Genomic DNA, 17,759 nt, shown 5'->3' on the forward strand with positions numbered 1-17,759 from the left:
AGAGAGAGAGCAACTGGGGGAGGGGCAGAGAGAGAGAAACACAATATCTGAAGCAGGCTCCAGGCTCTGAGCTGTCAGCACAGAGCCCGATGCAGTGCTTGACCCCACGAACTGGGAGATCATCACCTGAGCCGAAGTCGGATGCTTAACAGACTGAGCCACCCAGGTGCCCCTAAAAATTTTTTTAGAGAGAGAGGGAATGTGCAAGCAGGGGAGAGGGACAGGGGGAGAGAGATAGAGAATCTTAAACAGGCTCCTTGCTCAGCCTGGAGCCTGACGCAGAGCTCCATCCCATGATCCTGGGATTGACCTGAGCCGAAATCAAGAATCGGATGCTCAAATGACTGAGCCACCTGGGCGCCCCAGACTAACTGTATTTGATTAACTTTATCTTATGTGTTTTTATTTATTTATGCACATATCTCTAATTCCCATTCCTGGGATTATATCATGCATGCTGTTGTTATTAGACACTTTCCCTTTCCCTACCCTACCTACATTCCTCAGAGGTTGCTCTTCCTGGTGCTAAGTCCACTCAAGCAGGAAACACAGATCAGGAGCTCAGAAGGGCTGTCTGAGCCAGAGGTGTAGAGGCGAGTCACTGACTCTGGACTAGGAATTGGGAGATTGAAGATTAGTTTTTGCTTTTGCTACTACTGTATGAGTTCAGACAAAGAATTTATTTTATTTTAATGAAGTTTTTACTGAGATAATTGTAGCTTCACATACAGTTGTAAGATACAATAGGACGAGATCCCAGTTTACCCCCAGGGTAACATCTTACAAAACAATAGTACAATATCATGATCAGGATATTGACATGGACATAACCCAGTGATCTTATTCAGATTCTCCCAACTTTCTTGTACTCGTGTACTTATATATTTGTGTTTATGTGTGATATTAGTTCTACACAGTTTTACTACGTGTGTGGTTTCATGCATCTACCAACACTGTTGGGATACTGAATAGTTCTTTCCCCACAAGAATCTCTAATGTTGCTCTTTCATAACCACACCACCTCCCTCACCACCATGCTCCCCATCCCTCATTCCTAACCTCTGGCAAACCGCAAGCAGTTCTAAAATTTTCTGATTTTTTTTTCGTTTTGAAATGTTCTGTACGTGGAATGATACAGTATGTAACCTTTTGGGATTGATTTTTTTCACTCAGCGTAATTCCCTAGACATTCAGTGCTGAGTGGTATTCCAGGATATGTGTGTAACCATAATTTATTTAAACTTTCACATATGGAAGAACAGCTGGATGGTGTCTAGTTATTGGCTATTAGAAATTAAGTTGCTCTAGGGGCTCCTGGGTGGCTCAGTCGGTTGAGCATCTGACTTCGCAGGTCATGATCTTTCAGTTCGTAGGTTCAAGCTGCTCGTCAGGCTCTGTGCTGACAGCTTGGAGCTTGGAGCCTGCTTCCCTCTCACTCTCTCTGCCCCCTCCCCTGCTTACGCTCTGTCTCTCTTTCTCTCAAAAATAAAACATTAAAAATTTTTTTTAAAAAAAGAAAAGTTGCTCTACACGTTGTGTACTGGTTTTGGGTTAACATAAGTTCTCATTTCTCTAGGATAAATGCCCAAGAGTACAGTTCTATGTCACATAGTAATTGCACGTGTAGTTTTATAAGAAACTGCCAAAGTGTTTTCTAGACTGGCTATACCATCTTATATCCCCACCAGTTGTGTATAAGTGATCTACTTGCTCTGCATCCAAATGGTGATACTGTCACTATTTTTAATTTTAGCATTCTTTTTTTAAATCAAGTAGGCTTCATGCCCAGAGCAGAGCCTAATGCAGACCCTGAGCTCACAACCCTGAGATGGAGACCTGAGCTCAGATCAAGATTTGGATGCTTAACCGACAGAGCCACCCAGGTGTCCCTTTAATTTTAGCATTCTTTTTTTTTTTTTAACGTTTATTTATTTTTGAGACAGAGAGAGACAGAGCATGAACAGGAGAGGGTCAGAGAGAGAGGGAGACAGAATCTGAAACAGGCTCCAGGCTCTGAGCTGTCAGCACAGAGCCCGACGCGGGGCTCGAACTCACAGACCATGAGATCATGACCTGAGCCGAAGTCGGCCGCTTAACCGACTGAGCCACCCAGGCGCCCCTAGCATTCTTGATAGATGTAGTGATATCTCCTTGTAGTGCTATCTCATTAAGTTTCATCTCCCCAATAGGTAATGTTGGACATCTTTTCATGTGCTTTTTTGATATCCGTATGTCTTTATCAGTGAAATGTTTGTTTCTGTCTTTTGCTCATTAAAAAAAAAAATTAATGTTTTTGAGAGAGAAACAGAGCACAAGTGGGGGGAGGGGCACAGGGAGAAGAGACACAGAATCCTAAGCAGGCTCCAGGCTCCGAACTGTCAGCACCGAGCCCGACGCGGGGCTGGAATCCATGAACCATGCATGAGATCATGACCTGAGCCGAAGTTGGATAGTTAACTGACTGAGCGACCCAGGCTCCACTCTTTTGCTCATTTTTAGTCATTCTTTTTTTTTTTTTCAATATATGAAGTTTATTGTCAAATTGGTTTCCATACAACACCCAGTGTTCATCCCAAAAGGTGCCCTCCTCAATACCCATTACCCACCCTCCCCTCCCTCCCACCCCCCCCATCAACCCTTAGTTTGTTCTCAGTTTTTAAGAGTCTCTTATGCTTTGGCTCTCTTCCACTCTAACCCCTTTTTTTTTCCTTCCCCTCCTCCATGGGTTTCTGTTAAGTTTCTCAGGATCCACATAAGAGTGAAACCATATGGTATCTGTCTTTCACTGTATGGCTTATTTCACTTAGCATCACACTCTCCAGTTCCATCCATGTTGCTACAAAGGGCCATATTTCATTCTTTCTCATTGCCACGTAGTACTCCGTTGTGTATATAAACCACAATTTCTTTATCCATTCATCAGTTGTTGGACATTTAGGCTCTTTCCATAATTTGGCTATTGTTGAGAGTATTTTTGCTCATTTTTAATTTGATTTTTTGGTTACTATTGAGTTTTGAGAATTCCTTATGTATTTTTTTTACACCAGTCTTTTGTTGGATATGTGGTTTACAAATATTTTCTTCCAGTCTGCAGCTTGTTTTTTCATCTTCTTCACATAGGCTTTTTAAAAAATGACAGCTTTGTTGAGACATAATTCAAATAAATATAATTCACTTATTTAAAGTGTACAATTCAATGGCTTTTAGTATATTCACAGAGTGGTTCTACCATTACCATAGTCAACTTTAGAACATTTTTGTCACCCCTAAGTGAAGCTCAGGGAGCCACAACTCGCAGTCAGCCACGCCATCACTAGGGGTAACAGCCTAAATACACCTACAACCTTCTATACCCATACAACCATGCTGTTTTCACGTTCAGTACCGTTCAATAAATTACATGACATAGTCAATGCTTTATTATAAAATAGGTTGTGTTAGATGATTTGGCCCTACTGTAGGCTCGTCAAAGTATTCTGAGCATGTTTAAGGTAGGCTAGGTTAAGCTATGATGTTCAGTAAGGTGTATTAAATGTATTTTCAACTTAATGATATTTTCAACTTATGATGGGTTCATTGGGACATAACCCCATTGGAAGTCAAGGAAGATCTGTATACAAATTGAATTTTACTACCCTATTTTTGAGAAGAGAAAATTCCAGATTTTCTATCTCTAAAGCTGGGGGGCCCAAAGCAACATCTCAGAGAGGAGTGTATGTGGAAAGAGGTATGACAGAGTCCCCTTCTTGTGTAAACAAGGAGTTAGGTGGAAGATTAGAGAGGAAAAATTGTATGCTTGAAACATAGTCCAACAAAGCAAGCCCATCTACAGAGGACACATCTCGGGTTGACAATATTAAGCCAAAAAGAGCTGCCTAGAAATCTCTTAATAGCCTCAAGAGGGCAGAAGTGGGCAGAGGCATAAAGGTTCAGCCAAAACCAGCTTATCTTGCAGTGATGGGTGGATTGTAGCTCTAGGACAAGGGGAAAAAATCACGGAGGGTGGGACCAGCCAGGCTGCAGTCAAGAGTCCTGGAAAGTTTCAGGGAAAACTTTTAACTTAACATTATTGCCAAACCTCATTTGTATTGGAAAATGGAATTTCTGGCTAATTAAAATGTTAAAGTTTATTTAGAAAAGTCTTACTTTTACAGCGGTACTTGTTGAAATGTTAATGCCTTAGTAAGCACACTTTAGTGATTGTGAAACAGTGATTGTTGCTGAAGTCTCCTTAGGGACTTAAAGGTCACTCTGGGACTTGTTGATGTGGCCATAGAAAGTGCAGGAGGTTGGGTGGAACAGTGTTCACTTGAACATCCACCATCTACCACGGAGGTTACCTTTTTTTACTTCGTTTTTTAATTATGGTAAAATCTATATAAAATAAACTATACCGTCCCATTGTTGGGCAACCATCACCACTATCCATCCATCTCCAGAACCATTTTCATCTTTCCAAACTGAAACTGTATACCAATCAGACAATAGGTCCTCACACTTTCCCTCCGCTGGGAGCCCTTGGCAACCACCATTCAGTTATCTGTCTGTATGAATTTGACTACTCTAGGTGCCTCCTGTACGGGGCTTCCTGCAGTATTTGTCCTCTGATGACTGCTTATTTCATTTACCGTAAAGTCCTCAAGTCTCCTTTATGCTGTAGCAGGTGTCAGAATGCTGAATAACATTCCATTGTATGTATACACTGCATTTTGTTTATCTGTTCATCTGTTAATGGACAGGAAGTCATTTTTTAGAATAAATCTAAGTGTCAGAACTATCTGATCTCTCTCCCTCTCCTAAAAACAGCACGGAAAAAAAGAATAAGTAAAGTCACTTGCTTCCTAATGCTGCTTCCTTGTCATTGTGCTCTAGTGCATGAGGAACAAAGATGTCTCATAAGGCGAGGACAGGGATGAGGCAGCCAGGCTGGTTAAAGTCATGGCTCTCCCCAATCAGTGAAACTAAATAAATTTAATGGAAAACAAGAGGAATGAGGTTTTGACCTATCACGAATATTATATCTTGAGTTGCAGATAAAATAGAGGAAAACAAAATAACACTTATTATGACTCCAGTATGTGGAGGGTATCATACTTGATGTTCCCCCCATGTTATAATGTACTCCTTCTATAAAGCAGTTCTGTGAGGTAAACTTGAGACAAATAATTAGGAGACCCTGGATTAATAACCAAGAGTCTTGAGCTCTAAAGAAGTTCTATGCCATAAAAATCTAATGCACATCACATATGTCGTGCTCAATTTTGTAGAAGCCAAGAAGAAAAAAACATAAAAAGAAACAGGTGAAGTTTATTTTAATAATTTTCTTAGCCCACAATATCCAGTATATCATTTCAACATATAATGTTAATTGTTAATGTGATAGTTTACATTTTCTTTTTCTTTCTTTCTTTCTTTCTTTCTTTCTTTCTTTCTTTCTTTCTTTCTTTCTTCCTTCCTTCCTTCCTTCCTTCCTTCCTTCCTTCCTTCCTTCCTTCCTTCCTTCCTTTTTCTTTCTTTCTTTCTTTCTTTCTTTCTTTCTTTCTTTCTTTCTTTTTCTTTCTTTCTTTCTCTTTCTTTGTTTCTTTCTTTGTTTCTTTCTTGGTTTCTTTCTTTGTTTCTTTCTTGGTTTCTTTCTTTGTTTCTTTCTTGGTTTCTTTCTTTGTTTCTTTCTTTCTCTTTCTTTCTCTTTCTTTCCTTTTCTTTCTTTCTTTCTTTCTTTCTTTCTATGCTAACTCTTTGAAATCCAGGGTGTGTTTTACATGAACAGCACATTTCAAATGCTCTGGCGCCACATGTGGCTGGTGGCCTATGGATTGTCCTGGGCTTCCCTGGACCATAATGTTCTTTCCAGTGCCCCAGAAGTGTGTTTATCTGGCTAAGTTCAATGTCTTCCTGTTTACCTCATGTGTCTCTAGTTCCTTAACGAAATACTGGCTCCCATTTCAAAGCTCTTTGCCATCACATGCCTTCATAGAAGAATGGCTGCTAACTTAGAGGGAATAATTCCTTTTTTTTTTTCCTCCTTAAGTTTGCATCTTCCCCACCCTAGTCAATTTTCCCTTCTTTGGAGAACCAGAAAATGAATGAATAGACAAATTGGGTAGATTTATATTTCTCAATAATTACATAGGTTACTGTGTGATTGCTGTTGCTAGAGAGGCATTTTAAATGATTAGGGAGAATAGCTTCTGGTTAGTTAAAAGGGCAAACATTAACAAGAGAATTGGATAAAGAATTCAGAAAAAAATGCTGCTATTAAATTATAAATGTGAAGAAAATCAAAGTAAAGCGTCTTCACATTTAAAAAAATTTTTTTAATGTTTATTTTTGACAGAGAGAGAGACAGAGCATGAGCGGGGGAGGGGCAGAGAGAGAGGGAGACGCAGAATCCGAAGCAGGCTCCAGGCTCTGAGCTGTCAGCACAGAGCCCAACACAGGGCTGGAACTCACAGACTGCAAGATCATGACCTGAGTTGAAGTCGGACGCTCAACCGACTGAGCCACCCAGGTGCCCCAAGGGTCTTCACGTTTTTTAAAGTTTATTTTTCTAACTATAAAAATAACATAGAAAACTATGACAATAAAGTGGATTAAAGAAAAAAAAAATTACGCCAAATTCCACTTTCTGTCATAGCTTCCAAGAAATTTGAGAGCTGAAATGGGAGTGTCTCATTACTTTGTAGTTTCCCTGGTCCCTTCGGAGCAAGAGGGCACCTTCGTTCAGAGTAGCATTTCCTTCAGGAAACAAAATTTGCCTGATTTTGATACGTGATTTGTTGTTAGCACTCTACTTTGGGGACTGGGGGTTGGAAGTGAGTAAATATGTTGAGCAAAGTATAGAAGTTGGAATGAATGAATAATGAAATTCAGATTAGGTTCACTAAAATGCGAACACTTTTTTTTGTTTTGTTTAATGCTCTATATAACATCCCAGCTCCACAAATAAATATTAAGCAAATGAATCCATATACTCACTCAGCAGACACTGCATATTAGAAGACACCAGGCTCAATGTTGAGTGCTGAGTTACACAGTGACTGAGGCACTGGTCCAGTTCTCCCTTGTAAAGAAAGCCTTCCCCCTCAGGGAGATGCTGTCCACGCCAGCAGGATGACCCACGCAGAAGATAAACACGGAGCTTTGAGCTAAGACAATCCATTTATTTGCTACATTTGAGAATAGATAAAATCCTGCCTTTGGTTCATAACAATAATAATATCATCCTGACCTTTACTAGAAAAAAAGCAAACTGCAATCTATCTTTTTGGCAGTTGTCACAAGAGTAAAGTGATCCATGATTGCAGCAGATATAATGTCCCCTAAGACTGTAATTTGTTTCTTGTGTCAAGTGTATGTGTCACTGAAGCCTAATAAAAGGTGATACATTCAGTGCCTCCAATGCCTTTAGACTATTCAGGAAACCAGATTCTTATAACACATTGGGAAACTCCACACCCTATAGCATTTCCTACTTTACAAAAACATTTTTGTAAACTCAATACACTATATTCAAAAATATAGTGGGGCTGAATTTCACCATGGAAAAGAACACAAAATATGATAGACAAGAAATCCTTAGCCCCTAAATCCTTAGGGGAAATCCTTCCCCTACAGTATGGGGAACTTTAAAATTCTGGACAAAGAGCTTCAAAAAATCTCTTTTCTTTAAATACAGATAGTAGAGTGGACATGAACATGAACAAAGCTTTCAGAGGTTAAAAGAAGAAGAAGAAGAAGAAGAAGAAGAAGAAGAAGAAGAAGAAGAAGAAGAAGAAGAAGGAGGAGGAGGAGGAGGAGGAGGAGGAGGAGGAGGAGGAGGAGGGATGGGGGAGAAAGATGGGAGTGCAGACAGCAGAGGTTAACCAAATGCTAGAGACAAAGATGATAGTTTCCTGGAGCTCTATACTCTGGATTTTAAGAATCCATTTGTGAGCAACCGGGGACAAATTTCTGAGCCCATAGAAAGCCGACAGCCAGAAGGAGGCACCTAAATAAAGCTGAAATTTAGGAAAAAGTGTCATTCTCAGTGAAGGGGTGTATTAGAAATCAAACCAAACCAATCAACCAACAAAAAATATCCCAGAGAAGAACTGTAAAGAAATGCACCTATTTTGGTCTAGTTTCTGAGTAGAGGAGGGCCATATGTGCTAGGAGAAGAAGAGAAACTTATATGAATAAATATCGTACTTATAATAAACGGGCATAGAAGAAGTTGTATTGGTATGAAATTAAGCATTAAGTAGAGTATGTAAACACACCCATTATATATGTATGTGTAGAATATACCCGTATATATATATATGTCAGTATGACCATACGTAAATATGGTCTCCTTCACCTTTTTAAAAAATGGTCTCATCAGGGTGGCATTGTTCTTTTGGTGTCGGCTCAAAGATAGGGCAGATGGCTTCTCTGGTCTCTGGAGATAGCTCTCTGATTGGTGTCCTCAAAGGTTTCTTTGATCTTAACTTGCAGCTTGACTACGTGCTGTCTTGCCAAGTTAACATTTATTACTCAGGATATCCATTTTCTGAGGGACTCTGGGGGTACAGAAGAGCTTAGATCTATTTATGCCCTGGAGTCAAGTTGGTGACTTGAAATACCAAGCAGTTATGTGTGGACTAGGAGGATAGCAGCAGCAAAAGTAGCTCACTGTTAGGTTTCTTTCTACAGACACGCTCAGCCTTTGATGACTGGGGAGAATACTAATAGTCAACCCAGTAGGTGTCACCAAGAATTTTCTTGCTTCATTTAAAAGCACGTAAGAATTGAGGTTCCCAAGCATGAATAGTGTTTTCTTTCTCTTTCCACGAAACTGTGGCACATTCAGATCTGTAAAGAAGACCATACAGGGGACTCATGGTATTGTTTTCCCCACGAGTCTGATCATGCTATTTCTGGAAGCCATTTCTGATCATGCTATTTCTGGAAGCCATTTGGGGTGGTCAGTCATTCCTGCTATTTATACAGTGGAGGTATTAAAAGCGAACCCTCTGTTTATTTACACTCAACCAACTTACCCATCTGAGGAGACGGATCAAATGCTACCACTTGGAGAGGAAAGCAACCCACCCCCTCAGGGTTATGGATAAGAAGAGATAGCACTTACGGACATGGAGAGGGTGGTTAAGTCATCATATCCTTCAGGATTATATGTTTATGTGTGACAGAAAACCCCAAAGAAGATGTATTTATTTGAGATATTGCTATTGCGTGCAAAGAACTAGTCTAGACAGAAGAGTGAACAAAACAGACAAAACAGCCCTCTTCCATTCTAGTTGAAAAGTAAACTTTTATTTCTCTCTCACATAAGTGAAATTTGGAGATAAAATGTGCAAGGTTGGTGCAGTGCACCATCATCAGGAACTCAGACTCTTTCTGTTGCCTGTCTTCTCTCTTGTTCTATCTTCTGTGATGTCTGGCTTCCACTTTCTTGTCCATCCACACTCAGGGCCAGGAAGGAAGAAGTAGAAAAGAAGTTCCTGGGTCTTCCTTTTAAGTTCTGTAAGGTAGACGTGGTGCTTTCCGTTGGGTCCCACTGGTCAGAATTTAGTTGCAAGGGATGCTGCATTATTGTATTCTAGGAGGGTGTGTGCCCAGCAAAAAATCAAAGAGGAAAAGCAAATATTGGGACAACTGGTGGCCTGACACAGTCATCATGAAGGCAGGCACAAATTGCCTTATGCATGTTCAGTATTTTGTATGATAGTTTTGGGGATTTGATATAAACAACTGGACAGGAACCTAGGCAGATGAGAAAGGGACACTGAGCTGAGAGGGCCTCCACCTTAGGTGGCCCACCACCTTAGAATGGCCTAGATCCATCTGGATAGGACTGATTCATTTTTCCTTCTTGTGACAACAGTTGGCTAGAAGTCCCTGTGAGCATTAAGAAAATCCTGTTAAGCTGTTGGCATCATATTTAATGAACATGTACTATGTTTGTAGCATTTGATAATCTTTAAAAGTACTGCCAGAATAGGTAGACCTGGAGTTTCAGAGTGAGCCTTTTCTTGGAAGGTCTTGCTGAAGCTTAGGATCAGCCCTAGGTAATTGGTAAGATGCCCCATACTGGTCCATCACCCATCTCCCCACAGATGAAAGAGCTCCATTCTTCAAGAGGCTCCTCTCCTGCCTCTCCCATTTTCTCAGGCTTTCTACTTAAGTAATAGGTCTTTCTGATCCATCAAGATATAAACCTTCATTAAGACCAAGGAGAACCCTAGGAAGAAAGCATAAGGTACTTGAAGACACAGGTACCCTAGGTTTCCATTCCCACTCTGTAGCTCCTGGAAAAGACATGTTTTTCCCCTTCATTTCCATACAGATCATCTTAGAATGACAGGTCCTTATAATCTGAAAAAGCTTTAGCAGTCATTTAATCTGATTTCCTTCCTGAGCCAGTAATCCTTAAAAGCTGTATTTCCTAAGTGATGTGCCATGGAACACTACGTATTAATGAGAGCTCTGAAAGCAACAAGTCCCAAGGTCAAGAAAGCTTGGGAAACAGTGTACTAAATTCCCTGCTTGTATTACCGTATAGCTAGTTATTTATAAGCTGGTGGATTCTACATTATACATGAAAATGTAACTGTGCAGGAATAAACTCTTTCTGAACACCTTCAGAAATGGAGAGCTCATCACTGAGGATGTAGAGGCTATGTATAAGAAGCCTTTCACAGTGCCTTGGAGGAAGTGTGGAAGTCCCTCCGTTACTAAGCCAAGGAAAGTGTGTCATTAGAGTTCTATCAGTGTTTCAGCTTGCTGGGACTCATTATCCTACTTGGTTGATTACTTAAGTTTGGGAGTTTTTTGGTCTTCCTTCTGCCCCTATCTGCCTCTTCCACATTTGTCTTCATTATGAGAAATTCATCAGCACATTTTTGCCAGAAGATGAGGAAGGGAAAGAAAGTGTGTGGGATTAGATCTCAATTCAGTGGAATTGCTTGTCATCGTGTGTTAGCAATGAACGAAATTGACAATTTAAAGTAAGATAATAATGGATCATATTGTTTTATAAATTCTGATTCTGATATTGGCTCTCAGGAGAGATTTAAAAGCTTCCCTTTTACCTGTACTTATTTTAATTGTGTTATCATTTTGGGAGATTTCTCATCTCAAAAATGATTTCTTATTTTCTCCCACCTTTTTGACATGTTCTCAATGAAGTGAGGGTGTTATCAGCCAGGACCAGTCAGCCTGTGGGGAGCTTATATAATTTTTCATTTTTTCACATACTGATATTTTGGTCCACAGCCCTAACCCTGGGAAATACTTGCTTTTGACATCTACTAGTTACTAACTAACACTTAGACTCATGTTTCTTCACTTGTTTATCTCTAAAGACATATGTCTTCACTTTAACAGTGGCCAGTTTTGAGAAGCCTCTTACCTAAGGACAAAAATAGTTTTGGTTCACAGTGAGTAAGATATACTTCTTTTTAATGAAAATGAGCTCCCTGGCTGGGACATTTCAAATCTACCTGAAGCTGGCCCAGAGAGATGGGCACCTTTGGCAGCTCAACTATTGTTGCTAATGGATATGAACTCCAATACTGATGTTCAGCTCTGTTGGGAAAGGCAGCAGTGTTCTGCCAAGAAGGGGATCTGGTTGCAAATGTGTGATAGCAGCAAAATGCTGAGTTGTGTGGACAGTGGAAGGTGTGTTTGTTCAACTGAAACAACACCAGGGCTGAAAAGACCCTTAGATATGGTGTCTTCTGGTGGTTTAAAGCTCTGCCATGTGGAGTCCCTCTCTGTACCATCTGCCACATCTGCTTTGGGATTGTTTCTTTTCCTTGATTTTTGCATAATTTTGGTTTGAAGAAAGGGTTTCATTACTAAAATACATTTTTATTTTTTTATTTTTTAAGTAATCTTTCTACACCCAACATGGAGCTTAAACTCACAACCCCAAGATCAAGAGTTGCATGCTCAATGGATTGAGCCAGACAGGTACCCATAAAATACATTTTTAATGTAGGAGTTCAGTTCAATTTCCTCATTACACGGCTGTGGGGTAGGGGTGGTGATGAGAACACCTGCCCAAGGTCATGGGGCTTACAAGTGGCTCAATGGAGAAGTGGTTTTGGCCAAGGTCATAGGGATGGGGCGTGAAACAATTGTCAATGGTGGGCCTGAACCAAAGCTTTCTAGGTCTTATCAGACTTAAGATGTTCCTCTTTTTTCCCGGTGTCATTTCTCTAACCACCAACTCTGGATCCAAGACATCTTCTCTAAGTAGCATGTGTCTGGATTATACAAGAGAACTGAGACATTGTCTCCCGAAAGCCAGTTTCAAAAGATCACGTATTACCTATTGAGCTTCTCCTAGACAAATTTCCTTCAAGCGTTGCTTGGGACTAGTAGGGACTTGGAGCTTGGGGCCAGCTGGTGCCTGATCCAGCTTTTCTGCTAAGATGATTGTTTTGAGCTAACCCTTTCTACTCCACACATTGCAGTTTCCAGGCAGGGGTTTCCCAGGAACACTACCGCTATCCCCACAGCACCAATCTGAATGAGATTCATACTGACTCATCTAAAATGCTGGTCTGCTGCTTATTAGCCACATGACTTTGAACAAATTTTATAACTTCTCTGAATCTCATGTTTCTTATTTTAAAATAGCAATAATAAGACTTATCTCATATGGTTATTGAGAACTAACTAGTACATTATCAAATAAAAAAGTGTTTATCACAGACCAGGCTCTTGTTAGGCATTTCATCAGAGGTGGCTGTCCGTGTCTGTGTTGTTGCTGAGTCGTTGTGCTTCAGGAGCCTCACTGGTGCTGATGGCAGGAAGATGGGCATCTAGAAGCTATAGGGTGTGGCCTGGAGAAGATTAACTTGAGAGGATCTTCTTGGGGGAAGCTGGGCCTCAAATCTGTCAGTTGGTGCAGTTAACATCCAGTTTCCAGTCAGTGGTAGGTAATCCTTCATGCCAGGGAGAAATCCTCCTTCTCTATGAAAAATCTGTGCATAGGGAAGCAGAAGAGAATTGAGGTGAGGGAAGAGCTGAGTCAGGATAGGAGACAGAGCTTTGAGCAAGTCCTTCAGTGGAAGAAGTGGCTTTATTGCCCATGCTAGAAGCTCCTGGCATGCTAAAAAAACATCCCTTAGAGTCCAAGAAACTTTATAATTTTCTGAGTCTTCTACTCTCTGTGTTCACTTTCCTTGCTCCCTGGGAAAACTTGAGTCTTCTCCATGCAACTTGCTCAAGCCATGGTTCAACCTACCTGCAGATGTCCTGGCGACCCTGAGTCTGACAGATGGGCTCTGCTACCCAAGAAAGCTCTAAATGAGACAGAGCTTTGTGAAGAGCTGCCTAAAGCACTTGGGGTTTGGGGAAGGGAAAAAGAAGTCAGTTATTTGTATTCCCCAGAGATCTCTAGGCCCTCTGTTCTGTTAGTGCACAGGGTGTCCTGCACCCCTCATCAGACAATACAGATACCTGCATTTCCTTGGCTTCTGGTTTGGGAAAGTCAGTCCTGGGTCAGGACTAGATATTGTCCTTCCCAAAACTGCCCACTTGGCTAGATTTCTCCCCTTCAAACAGACACTTCACAGTCTCAGTGTGGAACATTCTTTAATTGACACAAGCCATCCAATAGGCAAAAGTAGACAACTCTTGCAATTCTTCAGTATTTGTGATTCATAAGTTGTTTCTGATCATCTTCAGTTTTTCCTTCACCCATACGTCAAACATTTATTGAGCGCCACTGTTTGCCAGACATGGTATTAGGCACTGGTCATAAAGCGAAAGGAGATGCCCTTCTGGCCCTTTACAAAGCCAGCAAGGCCAGGCTCTGATGAGAGCTTCTCTTCTTGTAGTTGAAATGTGAACTTCAAGAACCTCTGACAACCTTGGAAAATAATTTTACTTAAATTGCTTTACTTTCTGTCAGCTGTTTTTTGAAGAAAAAAAAATCATCCCTGCAATCACTTCTTGGAATTTTCTTGATTTTTCACCAATTTAAACTCTAATGTAGTCCTGTGTAGAGAATGTCACTATAGTTTGGAGGGTATATGTGTGTGGGTGTTGATAATTTTGTATTTTCTTTGGGGGTGGAAAAGGAAAAGAATGCGAGGTAAGAGAATTCTTAAATATTCATTTTTATAAGTTTTATTAAAGAATTTTGTCAGAAGAAAAACATTGGACAGCCCCTCGAGGAGCAGGAAACTACAGCACTGTGGAAGTTCTCAGTTAGAGGCCTGCCCAAAAGAGAGATCTCTGAACAAAGTATGTGTGGGGTATGGACGGAATTGTGTCCTCCCAGATTTCCCATGTTGAAGCCCTAATCCCCCACCCCCCACCCGGTGTGACTGTATTCAGACACAGGGCTTTTAGGAGGTTACTAAGGTTAAATGGAGTCATAAGGGTGGGGTCCTAGTTCAACACGATTGGTGGCCTGATAAGAAGAGGGTGAGAACAAAATCTGTCCACACGCACACACTGAGGAAAAACCATGTCAGCAGATAGTGGGAAGGTAGCCATCTGCAAGCCAGAAAGAGAGCTCTCACCAGAGCCTGCCCTTGCCGGCATCCTGATCTTGGACTTCCAGTTTCCAGGACTGGAAGAAGACACATTTCTGTCCTTCAAGCCCTGGTATTTTGTTATGGCATCCTGAGCTGACTATGTGTGTGTGTGTGGGGGGGGGGGGGTGGCAAGGTCAGGAGCCTCCCAGAATTGTTGGCACCTCACCTGCCACTACAGAACTGTCTGGCTTTGTCACCAGACCTTGAAGAGAAGTGTGTACGGCTGGCTTCTTGTACAGTCTGAAATTCTTGAGCAGAAGCAATTTTTCTGTTAAGTCTGGGATGACTTCATGAGGACAGAGTCGGCCTGGGTGTATACGATCCTCTCCCAGCTTGGTCCCATCAGGCTCCAGGTGGAATCCCACCACTACCACTTCTGCAAAGCTTCTGGCACTGTTTATGAGTACAGATCTCTCTCTCCTTGGGGAATACGTGAAACCTGAAGACATTTTCATTAGCGCAGGATCTGGCCTTTAGCAAGTGCTCGGTGTAGGTCTTGTTGAAAATGTTAAATCGATACACGTCTTTACCAGCCTGCATCTCTCATTTCCACGTTTCTTCCTACATGCCCGTTTACTGAGAACTCACCAGACTATTTGCTGGAAAAATTGAAAATAACTTCATGGGCTTTAAAGGTATCTTTTTTTTCCCCTTTAAACTCTTTTGCTCAACACTGAGGAGATAAAAGGTGGAGGAGGGGGAGTAAAGGCAGAGACACAAGAAAAGCAAGGACTGGGAGAAGCAGAGAAATCACCTTTATCCTACCAAAGTCTTATGGGTGGCAGCCTCCTGCCAGGTCCTAACCTTAGGTACCTGTGGCCTGAGAGGAGGGGTGTCCATAGCCACAGCCTGGAGCAAGGGGTCCTGCTTTAATGACTGGGCTGCACAATGCACACTCGTGCCAGCGGAAGCCTCTGCAAGAGGACCCCCACTGAGGGGGTGGGTGATGAGCCTACAGGACCAAGCGAGGAGGGGGCACCAAGGACTACAGGCTTTGTTAGGGCACTGGGTGAAGATGCTTATAGCTGCTCGCCCAGATATGTAAGGTCATGGAGAGCACTGGTTATCCTTGCAGCTTGGAGGAGATTCCCCACCCCACATGGCAAGGACAAGAGGGATTGAGAGAAGGAGATCACACCGAACTGGATTGATAGGATTCCTCTACTTGGCCTGGTCTGCTAACGCCCCTTCTAGAACACAGATCCCACGTGGACTGGAGTATGGCTTGCTCCTTGGCTTGTACAGAGAGATTTGGAAACATAGTTTGAAATGTTCCCATTCTCAAAAAGAGGGTGACAGACAGGGGGGTAGGTAAGGATGCAGAATCAGAACCCATTGGTAACATCTCTAGAGGTTTCTTAGGGAAGACATACTCATCCGTGCAAAGTAGGTGGAGAAGGAAAATAGAAACTTGTTCTACCACAGGCAGATGAGAGGTCAACCATCTCCTGGTTTGCAAATCTTCACAAGACTTCCCTTCAAGGCTAACACAATCCTGGGTTATTTTCCAAAAGTGCTATACCTAGTACAGCTTTATTATTTTCAAGTAAAGCTGACAAGAAGTGAATTTGAAATTATTTGGACCTACAATTATGTCACATTTTTTTGGTGAATATTACTGGATATGTTCTAACTTCACACAGATAGTGAAACTGAGGAACCCAGAAGGGCTACATAGCAAACCAGGGTAATCACCTCTATCTTTATACCTTCTTGAAGTATATACAGCTTTTCCAGCTTTCATGTTCTCCTGTTGTATGCATGTTTACTCTGCGGGAGACAGTGTGGTGTATATGAAACGTACATGATTTTAGGGCGTAGAAAACCCTGGATCTTCCAGACTTTATAGACTATGTGACTTCGGGGAAATTATTGAACCATTCATTTTGAACATTAATTCCCACATTTGCAAAACAAAGATAGAAGTACGTCCCTCAAACCTTCATGAGGATAAACAACTTGGTGTTTTAAAACCCAGGACACTGCCTTGCACATAGTAGGCACTGAAATATTTAGAGGAGGAAGAGAAGAAGAAAAAGTTCTTATTTTTTATTATAACATCTTTTTAATAGTGAGGAGTCTATTTAATGAAATAGGTAATAATTATTTCAGAGAAGTACCTTTGAACCTCTCTATAAGATGCAAGTTTCAGGGGTACTTGGGTGGCTCAATCATTTAAGCATCCAACTTTGGCTGAGGTCATGATCTTGGCAATTTGTGAGTCTTAGCCCCACGTTGGGCTCTCTGCTGTCAGTACAGAGCCCACTTCTGATCCTCTGTCCCTCTCTCTCTGCTCCTCCCTTGCTGATGTCTCTCTTTCTCTCAAAATAAATAAACTTTAAGAAAAAGATGCAAATTCCAGTTATCTTGGTCATAATCATTTAAATTGATCTCTTCTTCCATTTCAGTCATGTATATAAGAACCTTGCATTCCTACAATGTTAAACAGAAGTTAAACTTATGGCCTTGCATCTTGACAAGCAGAAGTGAGTAGTATATGAGAATACATAGAGTTAGCCCACTGTCTTCTCCTTCATGTTTAGACAGTCTTGCCACCTCCCAGACACTAGAGCAACAGCGAGAAAAGTGGGAGAGGAACCACTGGCCTAGCAGAGGCCTGTCTCGGCGTTCCATCAGTAAAGAGCGATGGGTGGAGACACTGGTGGTGGCTGACACGAAGATGATTGAGTATCATGGGAGTGACAATGTGGAGTCCTATATCCTCACCATCATGAACATGGTATGTCAGACCCTGGAGTGGGGAGAGGCAGCTGGCGAACAGTGTCATTAGATATGCTCTACCCTCCAAAAATAAGAGATACCTTTTTTGTTCTTTCCATATATCTGTATCTATATCTATGTATATACATATATATATCTATCTATATACATATAGATAGATATAGATACAGATATATGAATCTATTCCCTGCCTAAGTGAGGAAGGATGGAAATTCAGGGCTAATTATTCTGTCTCTTAAAGGTGTGTATCCTAGGGAAATTTGGGATTTGTCACATATTTTCTACTGGGTATTGCTCAAGTGACTCAATCCTTTTAGTGTGACTTTATCTCATCAATTTTTGTTAGCACACAGATAAGTAAACTGAGGCAAAGAATTAGAACATGCTTTCCTCAAGGTAGTTAGAATTAGAATTGGAATAAAGTTAATGACCCCCCTAATTCCAGACTTCCCTTTTGTATCCTTGGTGTTTCTGCCTTCC

At 41.3% G+C, this 17,759-nt stretch overlaps 1 protein-coding gene across 2 annotated transcripts in view; it reads left to right on the plus strand.

Moving 5' to 3' along the window:
• The window catches only part of ADAMTS12 (ADAM metallopeptidase with thrombospondin type 1 motif 12), a 325,208-nt gene that overhangs the window by 168,622 nt on the left and 138,827 nt on the right, over positions 1-17,759 (plus strand). For both annotated transcript variants that reach the window (XM_053201656.1, XM_027075102.2), the window contains one exon: positions 17,081-17,277. In XM_053201656.1, the coding sequence (XP_053057631.1) occupies positions 17,081-17,277 (197 nt within the window). The remainder of the gene's footprint in view (positions 1-17,080; positions 17,278-17,759) is intronic.

The sequence above is a fragment of the Acinonyx jubatus genome, chromosome A1, assembly GCF_027475565.1.
Source record: "Acinonyx jubatus isolate Ajub_Pintada_27869175 chromosome A1, VMU_Ajub_asm_v1.0, whole genome shotgun sequence".
Lineage (NCBI taxonomy): Eukaryota > Metazoa > Chordata > Mammalia > Carnivora > Felidae > Acinonyx > Acinonyx jubatus.